General features: G+C 39.7%; 1 protein-coding gene across 1 annotated transcript in view; it reads right to left on the bottom strand.

Moving 5' to 3' along the window:
• Positions 1-1,619: 1,619 nt before the first annotated feature.
• LOC122567530 overlaps positions 1,620-22,739 on the bottom strand; it is a 56,627-nt gene continuing 35,507 nt past the window's right edge. The window contains exon 2 of the mRNA XM_043726165.1: positions 1,620-2,028. Coding sequence (XP_043582100.1) covers positions 1,679-1,996 — 318 coding nt within the window. The 5' untranslated portion in view covers positions 1,997-2,028 and the 3' untranslated portion in view covers positions 1,620-1,678. The remainder of the gene's footprint in view (positions 2,029-22,739) is intronic.

Genomic DNA, 22,739 nt, shown 5'->3' with positions numbered 1-22,739 from the left:
ATCTTCGACGAACTGTTATTGGCATTTCTAATAGGCGCACGATAAAAAATATATAAAACATGCAAAATTCGAGATCAGTTTCAAATCTAACTTTAATATTCTAATATCGTCTAAGTATTATTTATTCTTTAAGTATCATAATATTCTTCGGGTTATAAATTTTCTCCGAGTATTATAAATATTTCTCTTCTAATTCTGATATTTTAATCCAATTGAAATGCAGTTTGATATTAGTCGAAATTTTGTTTCGTATATATCTATTTTATTTTTATATTTTTTATTTCGTAGAACCTATTTTAAAGAAATTTATTATGGTACACTATGATTCCCATGATATTAAATTTTCACAGATCTATCGTGAAGTTGTCAGAGCTTTGTGCGATCATTGTCATCAGACTACAATTATAAATATATTATAAATATTTAAATTATTATATATTATAAATATATAAATAATTCCCTTCTATTTCTGATATTTTAGTCCAATCGAAATATAGTTTGATATTAGTCGAAATTTTGTTTCGTATATATCGTAGAATCTATTTTAAAGAAATTTATTATGATACACTATGATTCCTATGATATTAAATTTTCACAGATCTACCGTGAAATTGTCAGAGCTTTGTTCAATCATTATCGTCAGACAATTATAAATATATTATAAATATTTAAATTATTATATATTATAAATATATAAATAATTCCCTTCTAATTCTGATATTTTAATCCAATTGAAATGTAGTTTGATATTAGTCGAAACTTTGTTTCGTATATATCGTAGAATCTATTTTAAAGAAATTTCCTGTGATACACTATGATACACTATGATTCCTATGATATTAAATTTCCACAGATCTACCATGAAGTTGTCAGAGCTTTGTGCGATCATTATCGTCAGATTACAATTATTTACGCAAGTGCACGCTCTTACAAAAACATCGACGAAGAAGTAGAACTCGGGTAGAATTATGTTTTCCATCTTCTAAATATCCTGATATTTTGCCTCTTTGATAAACGCGGTCTATTTATACTCACATACATATTTACGTTATTGCTAAATGCGTAAATACTGGCAGTTTAGCTGTTACGCATCGTATTAGACATTTGCCCGAGGTTACACGAATTTACCTATTTTTCCAGGAAAATACAAAATTCCCGAAACTCTAAATTTAACGTTCGAGAAATCGTACGGCGATTCAACGTTAATTCGTAGAATTTAAAACTGACGATAACAAGTTTACAATATTAGGTTGTCCGGAAAGTGTCTTTCTTTTACAGACACGTCTTTTCCAACGATGCATCTTTATACAAACATGAAACCTAATCTGTCTGTTGTGATCTTTATTTTGATAGAACAAAATGGATCGTAATTCGATAAAATAATATAAAATGGAAAATATTGTGCATCCATTATTCCTTATAAAACGAAAGAAACAAATATTATAATATACGATATAAAAGTAGATAATAAGCTTCTTGCCTGATAAGTAGATAAATTAGTATATTATAATAAATCATTATAAAGTATATTATAATATATTATAATAAGTAATTATAAATAAATAAATAAATAAATAAGTAAATGTGTAACAAATAGCAATGCAACGAATGTTCAAAATGCGATCGATTTTATTTCACTTTATTTCTCACATTTGTGAAAGTAGCGTCGGAATGGAACTTATACGGCGAACGTGACCCTGCGTTTGCACCGAGTTGCTTTCTTCCCGCTATTCCGTTTGCCTTTTGGATAAGCGAGTTTCAGTATTTGACCGCGAGGTTCAGCGTCCTCCGCCGGAAGTCGTCGAACATTTCCCGCCTGATCCTCGGACGAGGTCGGTTGCAGCACACCCCGTAGACGAGCTTCGTTGCTGGCGGCGTCCGAGTCATCCGGCTCAGGACCCTCGTTCGAGGATCCCGCGGCATGAGAACTTCCACCCAGCTGGCCTCGCCTTTCACTTGTGTCCAGTGATCGAAGATCGATCGAAACGGTTCCCATATTTTCACCTCGTTCGAGTTCGTCATAAACGCCTTTCAACAGAACGATCAATGTTTTAGTATTTTTGTTTCCATTCCTATTTCTATCGCTTCCTCTACCCCTCCTTTTCCTTTTTTCTTTTTTTTTTTAGAAAATGCTGCCGCCTCGCAAAAAAAATGGTATCTTACTTTTGCTAAAGTTGGTTGTATCTGGTTCGAGCGACAAAGAAATATCGTGGCAGAGAATAAAATCGCAGGATAATTAGTTGTAAAGCTATACGGCAGGTGTAAAATGAAATTCAAATTTTCAACACCTTACACGATCGCAGAAGCTGCAGAGTAGAGACGAGAAAGACGCGTTAATAGACGGATAGAAAATATTGCAGGCAGTTAAAATAATATATGCACGCAAGAAATTTTCCACTGTTTTATCGTTCAAGGCTGATGTATCCCGGAAATGAGAATCGAGGAAAAAGTATATGACACTGGCCGGCTGTTATTGCTTGGAAGTTATATTTGACTTTTTGCTGGAACGAAACGGCGCGGCCAAGTACAAGTAGTTTAAATAGACGTACTGAAAAAGTATATTAATTTCGAGCGTTTCGCTCAATTAAGGTTAAGAAATTTCATTTCTCAGAAATGTCTAGTAGAGGTCCGCTGTGAACTTTTCCGCTAGATGTATCTTCCTCTTTCCGTTTTATATGAAAAAATAGACAAGTCTCGTGGTCGAATGTGCAACAACGAAATCGAAGAATTACGATACCCGCGGGGAAGTCTTAAAAATCGGCGTCAAAGATTGTCTGGTGAACGTCCTGATTTCGTTCATGTCCAACGTTTACGAAATGTTACAACACCGCATGTATTCTTCCCGAGTGTTTGATACTTTTCAATTTTCTGCACCACCGAAAAGGAATTTTTTAATTCCACGACATTGTCTCGTCCTCGAGCGAACGACGAATTTTTCTCGTACACAGTGAAGTGGTTCTCGAGAAACGAAGAATGATTTGTTTCATCTGTTTACCGTGAAGTTGGCCAAATAACATGTTCCTTCTCTCTGAGTAACTTGTCTAATTTCTATGAGACAAAACGTCAACTTTCCTACCGCTTTTTGCTACTTTAAAAATACTTAAAAACATCGAACATATACGTCGAAGCAGCAAAAGACCGAAGAATAATTCGTCTCCACAGCTATAGCTTTAGCCCCTAGAAAATTTCTATATTGGATATTTAACCTATACCTAATAGCTTCCTTCCACGTTTTCGTATAATATCAAATTATATCGAAACTACGAAAATTGTATCTGTTGGGTTGGCAACTACGTGATTGCGGATTTTGCCATTAGGTGGTATTGACACAATCCGCAATCACTTAGTTGCCAAGTACACAGTTTCGTAAACGTTGATTTTTAGGACTTCCTCGCGGGTATCGTAATTCTTCGATTTCGTTGTTGCACATTCGACCACGAAACTTGTCTATTTTTCCGTATGAGATATTGGGTTGGCAAGCATTGGGTGATTCATTACCATTCGAATTTTATTCGTTGCGAAAAAATATAGTTTCGCGTCAATTAAAAATCCCAGGAAACAAAAAAATTCGGTGTTTCCGCGCGCGGTCGTTAACCGATTGGAAAATCGACGCATATCGGTATCTGTGAATTTGAAAGTTGGCCCGTGTGATTCCGAGGCCACCGCGTTAACGAGCCAAGTTCTCGTCCTACGTTCGATAACTCTGCAGCAGTAATTTAAGTGAGCCGCTCGTCTGTGCACTTGATTGCATATCGTTGCAGAACGTTGCTTCAGACGTTGCGGCCATGATAATGCCTTACTTAATGAGTAAAACTTGCCGATAGCTGGTTCTCCAAGTACCGCCGAGGGAAACGTTACCGAAGTGTTGCGTTTCACGGCATTTCAAAAGTATCCGGGGCTTTGTTTAATCGTGTATTTGCCCTTCTAATTGAATCAATTAAAAGTAGGCGGAAAAGGAATTAAGAGAATCGCTTGCGCACGACTCTGAACCCTCAACCCTTCGATTTACATAACCGAGAGTATAAAACGATATAATTCTCTAGTCTTATTTTCACTGAACGTTACGAATTTCCTACACCGTGCCTCATCGTTTTAATGTTCTTTGCGTAGAATATTGGGTTGGCAATCCTGACAAAATCCGCAGTCACTTAGTTGCCAACCCAATAGTTGGAATAATTCAAGCTTCAGCGAATAGCAAAGAATCGTTTAAAATTAAACTTCCTCCGATTTATTACCGATTTATGTCACGTTTCTATATTAATTTATGTGTCCTATCTTCTTATTTTCTACGTTTTATTTTTACATTTCTATGCTTTGTTTATACATCTTTATTTACGTATATATATAGGGTGACGTGTACAAGCAGACACGAGGTGATTCCTTATGAAAAAATAAAAACAAAATATGGAATACAAAGTGTTCTTTTGGAAGTAATGAACATTTTTCGTTTAAGGTTTAGTTTGCGAGAAAATCGAGTTTGAACATTTATCAAGTGTATTTGAACACAGCTAATTCCGGACCAGGCAGCACTAGATAATCGACAGGAGGTCGTTCTATTAGGTTAGAAACTAAGTGATTGCGGATTTTGTCATTACCGCCTAATGACAAAAGCCGCAATCACTTAGTTGCCAACCCAATACGCGTGAAAATAAGTCGAAAGTGCGGAATAAAATTTCTTCTCAAGACGCTTTGTTAATTGCTTGTAAAATAAACTCGCAAATTTATCATACGCATGCAAGCACCAGATCGATTCTCAACTAAACATGTCCAAACTTTATTTTCTCGAAAATAAAGCCTTGAACGGACAAATTTTATTTCACATCTTTTTACTTACAAACGCTTCTGCAGTAACATCCTACCGATTGTTTGTCCATACTCAGTCGGTAATTAGCGACGTTCAAGTATAGCCGATAAATATTCAAACTCGATTTTCCCAAAAACTAAATCTTAGATCAACAAACTTTATCGCATACTTTGTTCTTATTTTCCCATATTTATTTATACATTTATATATATATAAAACAAGTCGCGTAAAATTTTCCAGGGCGAAACGAGGTCGCGGATGGAAGAAGCTTAAAAAGCGATGTAAAAAGAGTTACATATTATAAAAGAAGTTTTTTATGCTACGTCGAATAAATTGGACATAGGTGGAGGTAAAAGAAAAGGAAATATTGGATAGCTTAATGATTTCTTTCGCTCGAAATACCTCTGCTACGAATAATAAAACGTTGGGACGTGGGGAGACCGAGTTCCATTGGAGCATGCTCCGTACCGGAAACAAACGTCAACGGCGAACAGATCGATGATTCGCGTCCATGGAAACGGCGGATGGACCAATGCGAGGAGGCTATTCTCCTTTCCGGACAGGCGCATCTGCCTTTTCCCTCTCGTCTCTTGCTACCCTACTGAAAGAAAAACGCGGTTTCTTCTACCAACGAGAATCGAGTAATATTTATCTGGATGCACCGTGGCGAAACGAGCAACGTTTCCTGCGTAACGATAACATCGAACACCTCTCATCAAATTTTCCATCCGATAGAAAAATTTCCATAAATCGGAACTTTTATAAATCCTAAATTACCTATTTACTATCAATTCAGTATATCACGATCGAGACAGATGTATTATTAGGTCAGGTGGCAAAATCGAGTTTAATTTAATCTTTAGGAAATTCAAAAACGAGATTCTTCTTGCGAATTCCGAGAATTTTAATTCGACCACTCTAGAAATGAAAATTACACGATTCCAAGGAACCTTGGAAATATTTAGAATCGAAATATTGGCTGGGAAAAATTCCCTTTGAAAACGATCGATCAAATTTAGATCGCCCAATGTCCAAGATGAAAGCAGTCCCAAGTTATTGATTTTCCAAAAACAAATGCAAACGCCATGCGTTATTTTCATCTCGCAAATAAAAGTAAATTTCCCCGAATTACCAAATTCAAACCTGCTGTTTATCCTAATTAAGTTAAAGAAAAAAATCTTTCGCCTTAAAACGTCCGATATGTCGCTGATGAAATTCTCATAGTTTTATCGCGTAATCAATTCGATTATTTTCGAGAGGAAACGTTTCGCAATCTCTGGCGAGTTCCGGGCGAAATCTCGAGAGGGAAGAACGCGTTTTCCCGTGTTGGGTGCGCGGGACATCGCGAGGCCGCGTCCACCCGACACCTCAGGGTTAATTAATTTAAAACAAAGTTAAAGTCAGGTGACGTGCAGCCACCAACGCGAGCGAATGCACTCGAGCGAGCGTCGTTGGTAACGTAATACGGAGTCGGACTACCTGACCGATCTGACAGTAAGCTCGAAACAAAATCGAATCGGTGCACGAGGAGCATCCGTACAGCTGGAACTCGTTTATAAACAAGCGTCCCCTTTTGGTTTTCACTCGAATCGATTGAAAAAGAAAAATGAGTAACCAAAGAAAAAAAAAAAAAAAGAAAAAAACGAAAGGAAAAAGAAAAAGGTAACGAAAGAAGAAAAAAGGAACAGAGAAAGGCATCGCCTTAATCTTTTCCTTTTAAAGTCGCGAGCTAATTCCACTTGTGCCATAAATATCAAATTCTGCGTCCGCTGAGCTTCATTCCCCTTTTTTCCTACAGTTTCACTTCCTGTGTTTTACTTCCTCTTCCATTTCATGGGTTAACCAGACGATCTTTTTGAATTGGTTATTATTTATGATTTTTTTACAAGTGGTTCTTTTTCCTTTTTTTTTAGTAGATAGTTGAAGATCGATGGACTTTAAAAGCTTTGCGAAAAAAGAGAAAGGTATCTTTTTCGTTCGATCGAATTAACGTTGAAACAAGATGAAATTAATATGCGCATATTAACGTTGGTAGTTAGATGGGATTCTCATGTAACGACGATAAAAGCAAGTGATTTCTGTGAATTTTTTTTTTAGACTAACTGTACTAGTTGTATGGAACTAGACCTCTTTGTCGTAAGGTACAAACGTAGTTCTTTTGTTTCGGTCAATTGTTTATCGTATATCATACAAGTCTTGTTGGTCATCTTCAACAACGTAACTAGTTTTGATTGAAAGTTACATAGTTTACGACAGAATCGAACCTATTCTTGAAAGAAAAACATGAAAAATTGTGAGGTGGATATTAAACGTGTTGGTTGGTTTATTAAAGCGGCGAGTGATAAAATTGTAATAGTGAATTATATTAATATCACTTTAAGTACAAGTACAAAAATAGCGTATACCGTGGTAATCGTTTAGTGTTACTGTTCAACGATCAGTCGCATTGTCAACGATAGTTTGCCAAGTGAAGTCTTCTGCTCTTGCGGATCGATTTTGTCAGTTACTTGCCGAGATATTACGGCGTTTCGTATTAAGTGCGATATCACGTATGAATTAATTAGTATCTATGATTTTAATTAAAAATACAATGTTTTATTGCATTTCGATTATTTCATCGACGATACGTTTTTCACATATACAGTGGCTGGAAAAAATATTTGCGCATAACCTCATTTTTACAACGAAGCTGTCTTTTTATCGGCTTCTACATTCCATTTCTGTAATATCAAATTTTTGTAATTGTATTCAAATACCATCAAATGATACGATATTTAAAATACCTGAACCTAGTTAGTTGGTGTGTACTGCTGTGTATAACAAATACAATTCCGTGCAAGTACTTTTCACAGTCATTGAAAACATAATATAATGATTGGTATGAACGAATCATTAACATATATACATACATAACATATGATAGAAATCCACTTATCTGAACTTGTTTGGAAGACAAACAATTTATATAATTGGAGTTCATGTAACAGCAGCTCTCCATTTATTTATTCATTTATTCATTTATTTAAACGAGAAATAACAATAAACTCTTTGGCATATAAGATGACAAAGCAAGAGAAGGTTGCAGTTAAATATTATGTATATATATATATAGATTAAAGATATAAATATAAACATAAAAATAAATTAAAGTACACGTTCCAGCGAGTGTTTTAAGGAGACTATGGTTCGCCAAAATAAATCTGTTTCCACATGAAATTAGTTGGTACGATCTAGTACGCGATTAAAACAACGATAATAACCATAAATTGCGCGATGTCGATTAACCTGGAACAAATTATTATTTCCAAGATATCTTCAAGGAACGTTAAGAGAAAACTGCCGTATCACGTTAAAACAGCGAACAATATACTTGGCTACTTTACTTACGAATAGGACGTCGAACATTAGTTTCCATTTGCTCAGTGTCTGTACATTCAAGTTATAGAAAATATCGTAATCTGCCAATGTTTATCTTGCCTGGCCGCAAGACCGAGGAATTTACGCTGAACTTTCTTCACATCATTCGTGTACGTGAGACGACAGGGAAATCGGACGAGACTGTAATATTTTGAAATCGGTCTGAATCATCGCCAATACCTACTATTTTTTCGAAGTAAGTTATTATTATAGCTTTCGTTTCATAAGGAAATAATACACGAACAATGATTTTTGTTTTATATCAGTTTATCAAATTATACACGCATATAATAATAAAAATAGAACGAAATGGATTGTTGAAAATAACAACATGAGTTCGCGCTCGCCATCTATACGCAGATGCGCTAGTTACAATCAATAGTAACTAGAAGATAGTTCTAGATACAATCGATAGATTTAATCGATAGGTTTAAGATGTTCTTTTGTTTTTATCCCTAGTTCACGTAAGAAAGTACGATAAAGGTTTTTCGGCTCAGAACTGTGTGATAGATTTATCCAAAGAATAAAATAATAGCTATTGTGATCCTACTTCTGAGTACAGAAATAACAACATGGATAATACCTAATTCAACAAAATAATATAAAACAGAAATTGTTGCTCATCTATTATCACCTTATATATATCGTAATATACATATTTAACCAAACTAATAAGCCGAAACGAATAAACTACTGTGCTGTACTATGCTTCGTTCGTATAGTGGGAGGTTACATTCAGATAAACGAATTGAAGCAGCAAAAGTTCAGGTAATCGGGTATGTATTAAAAATTTCATCCAGACAAATCTAGTTCTATACCGTATGCGTCAGTTTTAAATTTCAATTTCTAAGATCCTAGAGCCGATCGTCTCGAAGGAGTGGGAACGATTTACACGTAAGAAGGAATAATAATGGAGGAAGATTTTTATGCGTAGAGAATAAGAACGAAAGGAGGTAGAAAGAAGAGGAACCTTATCGCAGAAAGCGGAACCATTTCTCGCTGCTCTTCGACATCTCGTTCGTCCGACGATTTCCTTATTGTTTGTATAATCGATAAATTGTGCGCCTAGGGGAATACATACGGGATGCTTCACGGTGTAAAAACCGCGTAATCTACTGCCGTTCGTGGGCGGGGCGGGTATCGAGCAAGAGCCAGCAACGAGACAGACTCGGAAGACTATAAATCTCACGATACAACTTCGACTTCCGGTTTCCCTGTCTTTCCACAACACGTCGATTCCTAATTCATTTGAAACTTCCCAGAAAGTTCGACGATAATTTCAATGACTCACTTATCCAGCTGTCCTAGTATATTCTAAGAAATGAGAAAAGGAATTATTCCACAGAATCGTTCTGAATAATAAAATTATGTACCTTTGTAGGATACCAGAAAGGAAACTTTGATATTATAAATGATTTTATAATACGCATGCTACACTGTTTCAAATAATTTGAGAATTGCTGCTATGATTCGTTTCATGGTATTTACCGATGAAGCAAGTGCAAGCGAAGAACCGCGCTCGATGAATCGGTATGCTATTCGATGACACTGTAACAACAATTGATTCGAAGATAATAATAAAAAATATATATATACAAGAGGAGCGATTATAAAAATGAAAATGACAGAGGTGCTGTGATTGCTCGAAACGATATATTGTTTCTTAAACGCACATCTAAACAATGTATATCTATAAAGATAATCTACAAAGATCCTATATTAACAATCTCTATCAACAGAGATCTTTCCACATCTTGCAACATCAAAAGAAAAACGACGAACATTCTTCGAATTATTAAATAACCTGATTACAAAAATTATTCTTCTTATTAATCTTCTCATCGGATCGCACGTTTTATAACGTTTTATAATTTATAATAGTATTAAATAGTTTATAGCCGTACATAATAGGAAACGATATTGAAACTTAATATATGCTTTGATTTAACCAAATATTATCTATATGAATGTTATGACAGATACAATGGCATACAAATACTTTTTCTGCATGCCACTGTATATATTTCTTTATCAACTTTCACCGATCTCTGATCGATACTTTCACAAATATTAACTACGATATACGAATATCTACGAGCCGTGGAATTCTATACTAGCGAATCGTTCAAAGGATCGACGAGCGCGAATCGTGTAAAGCTACCTAAAAGTCGGCGTAGTTACTGTCACGCTAGTCCGGCTGGCATCAAAGTGGCAATCGGTGCCGATTGTGTCAAAACCCTGGCCCGTGTCTACGCGAAGCGTTTCGCGTATTGCTCGCCGTGGCTAGGCGATTTCGTGTGCGTTCTCTGCTATCCGAAACCGATGGGCGTTGCTCCATCGTAACGCGATACGTTTGTACTCTCCTCTGCCTATGTAAACGTACTCGCGGACCACGTACCCACGCGTGTGCACATTGTTCTTCGTGTATTGGTAACCGCGAAACGTGGCCGGTGATAACAGCGTATCATGACGTTCGATTTCCTGCGTTTCGATAGTTGTCGAACGATATCGATACGCTGGAACAGAGAGATGGAAAATATCGGGGAAAATGCATTGCTCTTTGCAGCCCACTTTGTCGCTTCTTACCGATGATTTATCGTATACGTACAGTCGATGGTGAATTATTTTTCATCGGTTTAGAATTTCCTCATTCGAAAATTTCTTCATTTTCGGCTGGTAAATACGGTGAATTATTGAAAAATCGCGTAAGTCCAATGGGTAAGTTGTGCATTTCGCAGCTATTTTTGACTGTGTGTGCGTGTATGTGCGTGTTCGAGGTTCGAAAATTTCTTAATTTTGGGAATAGTAGATATGGTGAATTATTGAAAAACGATAAAAGACTAATGGGTAGATATTGTGTATATTTCTGTTACTTTTGTATATTTGTGTATTGTGGTGCGAAAGTTTAAGTTTGCGAACAGCAGATATGGTGGATTATATGAAAATGATATAAGACCAATGGGTAGATTGTGAACTTGGAAATTTCAAGATACACAATGTGCGAAGATACGCAAAGTATGGTACTCTTTATGATATTTAATGGCTGAAAAGAATCTTTGCCTAGCTTCTATTCTTTAGATTCTACTCACTAAAGTATGAATTTGCATAGGTTTCCGTAGTCTACTACTGTCTACGGGGCAGTCCCAAAGTAACTTTTCCAGAGAGTTTTTAAACGCAAAATTCGTAAATGGGGCCACATAATCCACCTTCAAACAAAAATTACAAATTATATTTTCTCAAACTTGTACCAAATTACCGTGTACTATGCTTGTACAGCATATCACGCGGAATTACGTCGCTAAACTTCCTCCACCTCGTTAAACTTCCACGACACAGCAAGATACCTCGCCTTCCTCTTTCACAGAACGTCACGTTTGTCCGAAGATCGCCACGAAGAACAACCATGCGACGTTCCTCGAGTTGTACCTAGTGTCCTAAGTACCTGAACGAACAGCACATCCAGAGGATTCTATCGAGTTGGCAACTAAGTGATTGCGGATTTTGTCAATAACTCCTAATGACAAAATCCGCATTCACTTAGTTGCCAAGCCAATATTATTTCGAATGACGATGGTTATATCGCTCGTGCACGAGGACACGAAGAATTCTTAGCTGGAAAATACGAGCACAGGACCCGAAGCTCAGCAGATAGTAAGAGAGAAGAGACGCATTCGTGGGAACGAAGAAAGTAAGTAGAAAGGGTGAAATGGAAGAGAAAGAGAGAAGAGGATGCCTCGTGTCGATCCTATCAGAGCCCCGAATCTTGGAATTCGAATTTGTCTCCTTATCTACGGATTCCATCGTAATTGCTTATCTACGAGGCGCTTGCTCGCCGGGACAGCCATATCCACCTACTTTATGCGACGCGATCCGTCGACCCACGAGAAGACACGCATGTATGCACGTTTTCTCGCATGTTTCCGTCACGCGAAACCATCCTGCCAAGGTTCGGGACGTTTATCGCCGGTAGGAAATCGTATACACGTCCCTCCTTTGTTTTTTCTCGCGTGTTTCTGGTCGCGCGACGGCCATTCGCTCAGGGTTTCTTCTTCCTCCGGGCCATAGTTCCGGTGGCGCCTTCCTCCAAACGGTGGTAGCATTGTTTTGACACGGTATCCGTATCTTTGCACCTACTACGCTACGGCTCGTCCCCGATCCGTTTCGATCTGCACGAATCGCTCGTGATTCCGTGTAGCTAATTGCGAGTAGAAGGTGCGAGAAGGAATATGTTTATGTAGAGGTACGAAGTTTTTTGGAAGCTTATTTGGTGTGTGAAAAGAGTAGATCGTTTGATAGACTCTTTGAAACCTTTTCATTTCGAATGAAGTAACGTTACTTATTTATTGATGAAGAATTTCAGCAAAGACATCACTGTCTTATACGAAAAGTTAATACAAGCTCTTTAAATCTTTTGCGCTTTGGAGGAATTAAATCTGTTTAATATCCGTTTAATAATTCTAACGAAGATCTCACCTTTTGTTACTAATAACCGAACAATTGAAACGGAAAAGACCAACATCGATCAATAACATGTAACGTTGCGATATCACTAACCTACCTCCAACTAACTTTTTTTAATCTCCTTGCCTACAAAATTTACTTAACCACACAAACCATTTAGTTAGAACATTCCTCTGCAGTGTGATCACTCAAAAATTCCTATTCTGCGCGAACAATATCTATTAAACTCAGTCAACATGATAATATCATTAACTCCCTCAAACCTTCTCCATTTTAAAATTAATGTAACCAACTACTTGATCAAAGATTCATACTAACCATCAGTTTCACCAAAAATGCTTTTTATGTAAGACACGACCTAACCCAAAAGTTAACCCGCCCAAAACAAACGCCGATCAACCACGCCCAACATGATAATACCATTAACCTTCTTAAACCTCCTGCATTTCAAAACCTGTGTAAGCAAAGTAACTATTTAATCAAGAACACATACTAACCATCAGTTTCGCCATAGACACTTCTTATGCAAGACACGACCTAACCCAAAAGTTAACCCGCCCAGAACAAACATCGATCAACCACACCCAATATGAAAATGTCATTAACCTTCTTAAATCTGCTGCATTTCAAAACCAGTGTAAGAAAACCAACTATTTAATCAAGAACACGTACTAACCATCGGTTTCGCCAAAGACACCCCTCATTCAAGACACGACCTAACCCAAAAGTTAACACGTCCAAAACAAACGTCAATCAACCACGCCCAACATAATACCATTAACCTTCTTAAACCTCCTGTATTTCAAAACCTGTGCAAGCAAAGTAACTACTTAATCAAAGATTCATACTAGCCATCAGTTTCACCAGAGACACTCCTCATCCAAGACACGACCTAACCCAAAAGTTAACCCGCCCAGAACAAACGCCGATCAACTACACCCAACATGATAATACCATTAATCTTCTTAAACCTCCTGCATTTCAAAACCAGTGTAAACAAAATAACTACTTAATCAAGAACACATACCAACCATCAGTTTCACCCTAGACACTCCTCATTCAAGACACGACCTAGCGCAAAAGTTAGCCCGTCCAGAACAAACATCAATCGACAACAACCAACGGGCGCGTTTGACGAAGAGGCTGGTGACGTAGGACACGTCGACGGTAGTTTGCACCCGTGGAAACGGTCCGTGTGTGGTCCTGGTTGTCTCTGTCCTTCTGTTTCGTCGCTCGTAGTCCCTCTGTTCGAAGCGCATCGGCAACGATGACGTTAGTAACCCGATATCGCCGGCATCCACGGCCCGCAGACGGCTTCCATACAGATGTTCCAAAGGGAATAGGGCCCTGTAGAAGCGGAGGTGGCGTACCATTATCCGTTTACGGAATGTCTGTTTCGCGTCCTCTCAGCCCGCTACATTCGTCTACACCCATCTCCATACACGTAGCGCCCATCGATAACGGTAATCGGTTTCGCTAGACGCGCGTCGAATCATTGACGACCATTGGCAAACCTGACTGGGTGTCGGGCCTGCGAGCGAAACGTCGCCCCGTTCGATGCAACAGGATTTTTCAGTGATTATCGTATTATCTTGGCTAACCGGCAATGAATCGGGCAAGGTAACTCGTGAGAGTCGGTCAAGCACGCGGAAGAACGTGAAGCTTGCGAGTGAAGGAAATCGCTCGTGTACATGATAAACTCGTATGATTTTTTTTTTCATCGATACGTCACTCTTTGCCTTTTGTATCGGAGGGTTTATGGGAAAGGTGGCTTTCGTTTCGTTTATACAGAAACAAGCGTGACAAGCGACGCCTGGAGAAAGGAATTAGAAAATTATTAGCTTGGAGATGCATCGTCCAAGTATGAAGTTGTAAACGACGACACTTTAACGGGATACTTGTTTGATGGAGTTTGAAGGAGTTTGAAGGAGTTTGGTTCGAAGGAGATCGATCGAGGGATTTCAGAGTTTAGTGGCGTTTATGGGTGCCGGTCTTGGACGACGTTGGTTTATCGTTTATATCGTTACGTTTAAGCATGTTTGTATGATGTAGTTGTAGTTAGTAGTTCGGACATTCGGATCAGAGTTCCTTGGAATTTATGGAATTTTACTCGAATGACATGGGTAGCTAATTGGATGTATTTTAATGGCATTGTGTTTAATAGTTCGGTTGTTATGAAAAGATCCATTTTACACGTTTCCTAATTTTCTGGCATTTATTGCTTATAGCTATAATATAGTTAAGTTTTGCAATATGGCCATATCTATTCGATCCTTTCATATCGCATATAATTTTGCATACTAAAAATTGTCTACTTTCTTCCCTCTTAGTCATTTCTCGTAAAACAAACGCTTCCTCCAACTTCTCCAAACCACCAAAACACTTTGACTGCAACAGAATGCAGAGGTTGTGCGTAAAGAAATAATTATATATTTCCACCCCACAAGTATTCGTTCTGCTCGCTTTCCACGAAGTAAACATTTCCCTCAACTTCTCCAAAACACGGACGATTTCAACGAAGGTAAGCGCGATTTTCTTCGAATCCTTACGCGTGATCGATACAGGGTAACAGGGCGATAGATAGAGATCGCGAGCCGTTGTTTTAAACAGCGAACAACCGAAAGTTTCGACCACCCTCGCGGGGCGAATTTCAAGGAATCGTTACGATTCTTCGTACCGGTGGAGGAATCACGAAGATAGGGTAGGAACGATGGAAAGGGAAGAGGGAAGAATGAAGAGGAGCAGAGAAGGCGAAGAGGGAAGAGGCAGACGGCAGACAAATGAGTCGGGCTGCAGGTCCCTGCGACTCGTTTAATCAAAGTTTGGGATGCGTGTTGCCTCGGTCCCGAACTAACTACGTCCAATCATGCTACGAGTTCAAATGGAAACCAGCCCTGCTGTCTCGTACCGAACGTCTCCCGTGGATATTTCTTCTTCTTTTTTCTATTCTTCTAGTTCGATTTTTCTTTCCTCGAGCAACTCTGAGCGGTGATATTTTGTAGAAAATTCTACTTTTAGTAGTAGAATATATATCGTTGGTTGAAAGAAAAACTTCTTGCAAACTGGTAGTAGTTAATTTGTTTATTCGTATTTCAGGCTCACAGCCTATTGCGAAAGAGATTATAGACATCCACTACGTATATATATAAACATTTACACACGTGAACGCATTCATACACCTTCATACATATACTCAATAATGTAATTTCATTTAATTTAATTTTTATTATGCCTGCAATAGCATTAATTTCTACCACCTGTAGAAAGAGGAATAGAATATTTGTAGTAGACGAAAATGAATTTAGATATTGTGAGTTTCTGATAAAATGTTCCTTATGTCTCTCCTCTTAAGAAACAGTGTTTCGTACAATTTTCTACATATATCAGATATACAATATCGTACAATATAATACAATTATATAATATAATATTATAATAGAATATAATACAATTATAATACAATTATATTAAAATTCACTAAACTACTGTTGCAAAGTAATTCATTGTATGGCTATGTCGTGCCGTCACGTATCGGTACTTTTGCCCAAACCACCACACAACCGAGTCCATTGTTTATTGTGAACATCACAAATGTAATACTCATCTGCTGGTCAATGAACGTTATAAAAAAAAACTGTTGCAAAGTAAACTTTCAATAAGAGTCTCGGTGATGTCTACGCTTTCTTCCTATTCTTCAAAATAAAAAAGTTGACAAATACAGTGAACAAGATCGGTCGTTGGTTTCACAGTGGTTCGAGTAGGTTTTAGCAAAGAAATCTAGGGCTACCTCTGGCGGTAGTTGCTGGCTTGTCGCATTCACCGCGGCGTAATATCAATAATTAAATACGGCCGCTTGAAATATCGGTTTCCTTCACCGCAAGAAAAGTTCAAAGAACTGCCACAATTTCGCAATCTATCCGTCGCAAAACCATGACCCATTTACCATAAATGACGCCACTGGCGGCTCGCGCAGTTCTTTCACACCTTCTTACCATTTAAATCCTTCGATTCGATCATCCAGCTACCATATCATCATTTACACTTAGCTATCGCTTAAACCGTTCTACTTAACATTTATCACATGTTTAGGACGATTATTCCAATATACTAATCTTACATTAGCAAGGTTCTATTGACGATAAATCCTTAAAACAGATTAACCAAACATTCTACCGAAGATTATCAAGAACCGAATAGAAACAGCGTTAGAAGAATTTTTCAATTCCAGACCTGGCAACTTTTCTAAATACGAAGTAACAGAAAGAACATGTACTAACATGTTTCGTAGAATTATATAAAAATTACAGTAGGTTTGAAGGACCTGACCAAGGTCCGGTTAACCGGAGTTTCGTATTATACGAGACGCTTTGTACCTTGCGATAATTTTTTAATTTTGTTCGAAATTTTAACAGCAAGAGTACGAAAGCGCACATAGTCAGATATCGTGAAAGCAGTTGAACAAAATTCCAATGGATTGGCAAGCATACGTGCAACATTGCATTGGCAAAATGATTTTATTACGATTTTATTCTACGATTTATGAACATTGACGAACCTTTCCGTATCATCTGACATTTGGATTACCCGAGATAGGTCCAATCGTCCACTGTACATAGAATCTTAAACATTCCAGCCGATCTCAAAGTTCTCTTTAAAGGAATCGATATTTCCCAAATTTTACAAATTTATTTTACAAATAAAAACAAGAAGAAGAAGAAAAATAAAAGGAGAAACCATACAGCCAAACCATTCTACGATCAACTATTTCCGAAAAAATAGTCAACCCAACAAACAAGCGCGAAACAACTGCGACAGAAAAACCCACACACACACACACAGTTGTAAATAAAAGAGAAAAGAGAGAAGAAACTTGGTTAGGTGGTGGGGAATAGACAGAAAGAGGTGGAGAGAATCGCGCTGTCTGGCCACTCTATAATTTGTCGGGGTGAGTTACCGCCCTTGTCTTTGCTTAGCGCTGGGCGTTCGTTCCGTTTGCTTCTCTTTCTCTGGTGATGCTATCGGCGCATACCTCGCTAGACAGGTGGCCACCCCGTGACACCCACACAGCCGCTTACACGCACGCAACGACGTGCACCGGGCACACGCACCAAGCCGTCTGCTGTCTCGTGAATCGTGGCGCGCGTCGCGTGCGTCCGTGAATGCGTGTAAAACGTCCTCCTCTCTTTCTCTCCCTCCTTTTCTCGCCGCTTCGCTCTTCCCTTCCTACTCTTAACCATTTCTCGTCCATCGTCCGTACGTATTTTCGTGTCTTCGTCCGGTCCACTGTCGAAAAGTTATCACACGTCGGGGCCGCCTGTTCCACACCCACGTACCCGCTACGGGGATAATGCTAATTTCGATGGATTAGAAGGACGCGCCACGGGGATCTCGATAACAGGCCGTCGCTCTTCGCTAAATCGAGGAAATTATGGCACCTCGGAGGAACGACTGTGGGAAATGATTATTTTTGCTCCGTTATGACGACACGATAGTGACGACTACAGTGGGGATATATGTATTTATGCAAATTTATATATATATGACTTGAGAACGATTCGAAATTCATTAGGCGAAATTAGGTGATCTGATGCGATACTGCGTTTTGCATATTTAAATTCTCTACGGATGCGTAAGAATCACAGTCTGGCGAAGATGTTAACAATCGTAAATATTGATTGGATATATCAAATCATAGCATTTGGAATCATAGTGCTGCCACCATTTTCCAGTGCAAATTTTGGCGACTGATAACAAGAAGAAAGAAGTAACGAAGAATTTCTTCGGACAATCGATTAAAGTATAATAAATAATGGATACGACAGATTCCTAATTTATATTAATCCCAATTTATATTAACCAAAATTTCCCCAATTCTTCTCACAATCCCCCACTTTCTCCTGAACATTTTTAACTTCCAATTATTATCAATATTATTAGAAGAAAACCGCAAGACGATGAATGAAAAACGCGAAATACGAGAAGAAAATGCAAATCTATCGGCGTCCGACGAACAGTCTCGTCCATAGGAAAACAACGCTATCTACATCTCAGTTAGAGGTGGCACGAGGTCCAGGAGCCGGTGCATTGAAAAATCGACAACAGGAGTGACGAGATCGAGCGGGGCCGTTTCTCGTTGGTCAGGTGTTCGTCGTTGGCAGTATTGTTTTTTCGAGGTGACGAGGGGTGAGAAACGGCCAGGTAAGACAGCGCGGGGCACCACGCGGCGTTGTGTCAGTGGGGGGCCCCCGAAGAAGGGCCCCGATGCCCGCCCACATCGCGGCGAACAGCGGCGCCCTATCCGATCCTAAAATCCTGATCTTTCGGCCACGATAAACCTACGGCCCGGATATTTATTATTTGTAATTTACGTTGTGAGATCCGGCTCGTTAAGACCACGGACCTTCGAGGTTGAGGATACTCGTCTAGGACACCGGTCCATCCGTATCGCGTCTTCATCGGAGATGATTTCCCTTCGAAAGGGAGAAGATCTGTGTTTCAGATGCTTTGTCGTTGTCGAACGTCAGAAGTTAACGAAAGGCGCGATTGAAAGATCCCCTTTTTGTTTTGCTCTGTTTGCTACACTTGTAAACGAAACGTTTCTTTCGTGATAGGGGAGAGAAGAGTCTTCTTTGTTGGAGAGCGTGGCGCACACGTCGCCTGTTTTCGGCATCGGTCGCACGAAGATCGATCTCCGCGGTGTTCGTCAAAGGGATGTTCAGCGAGGGTAATGGACTTGGTAATTTGGCTTGAATCGGTAACGTTGCAACGAAGGGTATCGTTAGAGGGTGGTGGATGGATCAATGCGTCGGAGAGTAATGTTCGTGGTAAACAGGCTTTGTTTCGTATCTTGTAGACTCGAGCGTCGAGGATTCTTGAATTTCTGTTTGGATTTATGTTTTATGATGCTGTGCTGTGATAATTCTTGTCTTTTTACGTCGTTAGTTAAGAACGTTCGAGGAAAGCTCGATGCTTCTACCAGTGTAGAGGTGTATACATGAATTTTCTCTCAGAAACAAGACTCCTTTCAGTCTACTGATAATCAGTTCCGTTATTTTACGCGCTTCACCCTGAAAAGTTTCAAATTCATCTAGAAAGTAATAAACTTCGATATCCAAGCAACGCAAGACCTCGGCTGCCGGGTACGTCCGGTTAACGATAAAACCTCTCGTTCGCGATATATCAAATAGAAAATTCGGTAAACTCAACAATCGCCGAATAACAAACGATGTTACGATATGAATCGCAATTTTCCTAAACACTTCGTCCTTCGTTGATACCGACGCCGGGACCACTGAAGGAGGTGGCTGCACCCTGGCTGCCGAAGTTCGGAACAAAAGACTGGAAAGCCACGAAGCGAAGCAAAAACGTAAAAAAAAAGAAGAAATAAGAAAATAGAAGAGAAGGAAAAAATAAAAAAAAAAGAATGAAAACCAAGGAAGGGAGTATCGAGACAAAAACGCTGAGATGAGGAGAGAACCGTGATGGAGGTGAAGAAGTTTGCCGAAGAGAAGAAGCAGAGAAGGAGGGGTAGAAAGAGGTGGAGGAGGAGGAGGAGGAGAGCGAAAAAGAGAGAGGCATCGAGTAATTTAACACCGGAAGCGTCTTGAGCGTGACGCCACCCTGAAGGTGCAGGATACGCGTCGAGGATAGGCAGGTAGGAGTGGGGCAAAGAAGGTGGAGGCGATGGCGATGGTGCAGCCAGTCAGTGGGAGTCGGTAGGTACTCGAGGCCGCCATGCAAGGCGAGCTTCCTTCGTGCGCCTCGACCATCTCGTTTCCACCACCTTTTTCTCCTCGAACCTTCTCCCTTCGCGCTCTCCTTTCATTCTCTATCTCTCTTTTCTTCCACCAGTGTCTTTGCTGCACGTACACGGCGCACCGTGTCGACTCGAGCTTCCTTCGTCGTTCTTCTCTATCCACTTTCCTCCCTTGTAAAGTCCTAGAATCTCGTCTCTGTCTTTCGTAAGTCCAAACCAAGTGAGGCTGGTTCTTCTATCCGTGTAAACTAGCCGTCTTTTCTCCTTCTCTCGGTTGCAGTTACTACTTACACACCGGAGACCCGGCCGAAAAACGTAGCGCTCTGTTTGGCTCGTCTTACAATTAGGGGATTAGGACGTCTGGCTGGGTAACGAGTCTGACCCGGCTTGTCCCATTCCCCTGGCCGCGCACGGGCTTTCCGTCTGCCTCCACGCTTCTCGTTTTCCTTCGCCGTGTATAATGGAATACTTCTTTAAATTTTGAGGCTTGGCCGGGGCTAGGTTCGCGCTGCTTTGGTTTCAGGTATTTTAATTTTAGTTAGATGTATTTTAGGAATGTGAGGGTAATGGGCGAGTTAGAACGTTTGCAACGCAGACGTATTAAAGTTGTTGTATTCTTTTAGTCTCGTATACGTTTCTTTGTATATCCTATGTCTTATGGATTTTGGAAGAAAATACGTAACGTTAAGAATAGCGAAGAAATAACATTCGTGCTTCTGGAAAGAAACGATACGTACAACTTGATGTTCAAGGATATTGTATCGTACTTATTCATTTCACTCTGATGATAGGACTTGGTTTTACACATGGTTTGTACACATAAATCAAACTCATAAATGTTTTAATAAGGTATTAACGTTCTTCAATCGCCGACGGATTGATAGTTGGATAGTAGACGCGTTAACCTGCAGTATAATAAAAGTCAATACTTTCCTATCGATGATTTCCTATCGATGAATCGGAGGATTTGCAGTAACAAAGAAGAGGCAGCTTCGATATGTCAATTATATTTATTGGACGTATGTAAAATCGATATTGAAGAAGAACGCAGAATTTGTTACTTACAAATACTAGCTAACGATAGATGCTTCAAAAAAGTGATCGATCGTCTTGTGCTTTTCGCCTGTCGATTTATTCCCATTACTGCAAAGTGCAACTTCCTCTACATCGCAACCCCTACGATCCTAAGGAAAAATTCCTCCCAAGTCTTAAGAATCTAATTTCCAACATCGTGCTCCTACGAGCAAAACCAAACTACCTTCGTAGCAATCCTCCGCCACGTCTCAAGCACCTGTCGCACGGCCACCTCTCGTTTCTAAGCCAGTTTCTCGCTAACCGAGAGCCAATCGAAAGCCAATCGTGGAGCTTGGTGAGAGGAGCACGTACACGATCGTTAAAATTCATACAAGCGGGAAGGTCCGGCCTGTGTAATAGCCGAGGCTTGGCCCGCTTGTGGGACACCCCGTTCGAGAAAAATGTGTCGATACAGTTCCCGACGGTAGGTTAAGTAAGAGAGTTGCCACATAGGGGCTCGCGGTGGGTAATTCAATCCCTTTGGGCGTAGGTAGGTACGTACTTACATCCCGGCCGTGTACATGCTCCGCGGTACGTAAGATCGGCCACACAGCGACATCCCCTCACACTCGCAGAATCGAGATACATACGTGAACGATAGAGAGAAAGGACGCTGGGACGAGACAGACGGTTGCGAGGGCAGAAGCAGGATGGAAGAAGTGGACGGGAGACAGAAAAGTCGCACGGAGGAAGCTCGTCTCGGTGCCACAGGAAAAAGTGTCACGCGACGAGGCAGAGAGAGTGTGCTTAAGCGGCGAGGACGGAGGAACAGCGCTGGAACGGTGGTGTTTTAGCTTAGCAAGCTTCCTGTACTCTCTGTCGTTCGGTTTAGACGCGTTGGACGGTTAATCGCGCAGTTGCTTTTACAGAAAATATAAAATAAAAATATGACGTGTATAAATAAAAATAGCGGCGAACCTTCGTGTTTTATGGCAAACTGTGCTCGCGATGGAAAATTTTATGAAGAACATCTAGTTAGGGTGATATTGGTACTGCGGGTTAATTCTCAAGGCAAATTCTTTTCCTCCTTTGTCTTTTCCTCGTTTGTTTCAGACTCGCTCTCTGTCGTTGGGTCTACGCTCGTTGGCCAGTCGTGCACTTGCTTTCAGAGAAAATATAGCGACGGTTTCTGATGCGTTGTAACAAACTGGACTGCGGATATTGAGGTGACAAGTTAACTTTTAAGAGGCACTTCTTCCTTTGTCCGTTATTAGTCTCACGCTTGCT

This window comes from Bombus pyrosoma, linkage group LG5 (assembly GCF_014825855.1).
Source record: "Bombus pyrosoma isolate SC7728 linkage group LG5, ASM1482585v1, whole genome shotgun sequence".
In the NCBI taxonomy this organism is placed as follows: Eukaryota; Metazoa; Arthropoda; class Insecta; order Hymenoptera; family Apidae; genus Bombus; species Bombus pyrosoma.
The sequence above is the reverse complement of the archived record's forward strand: the minus strand, read 5'-3'. Positions and strand labels throughout refer to the sequence as shown.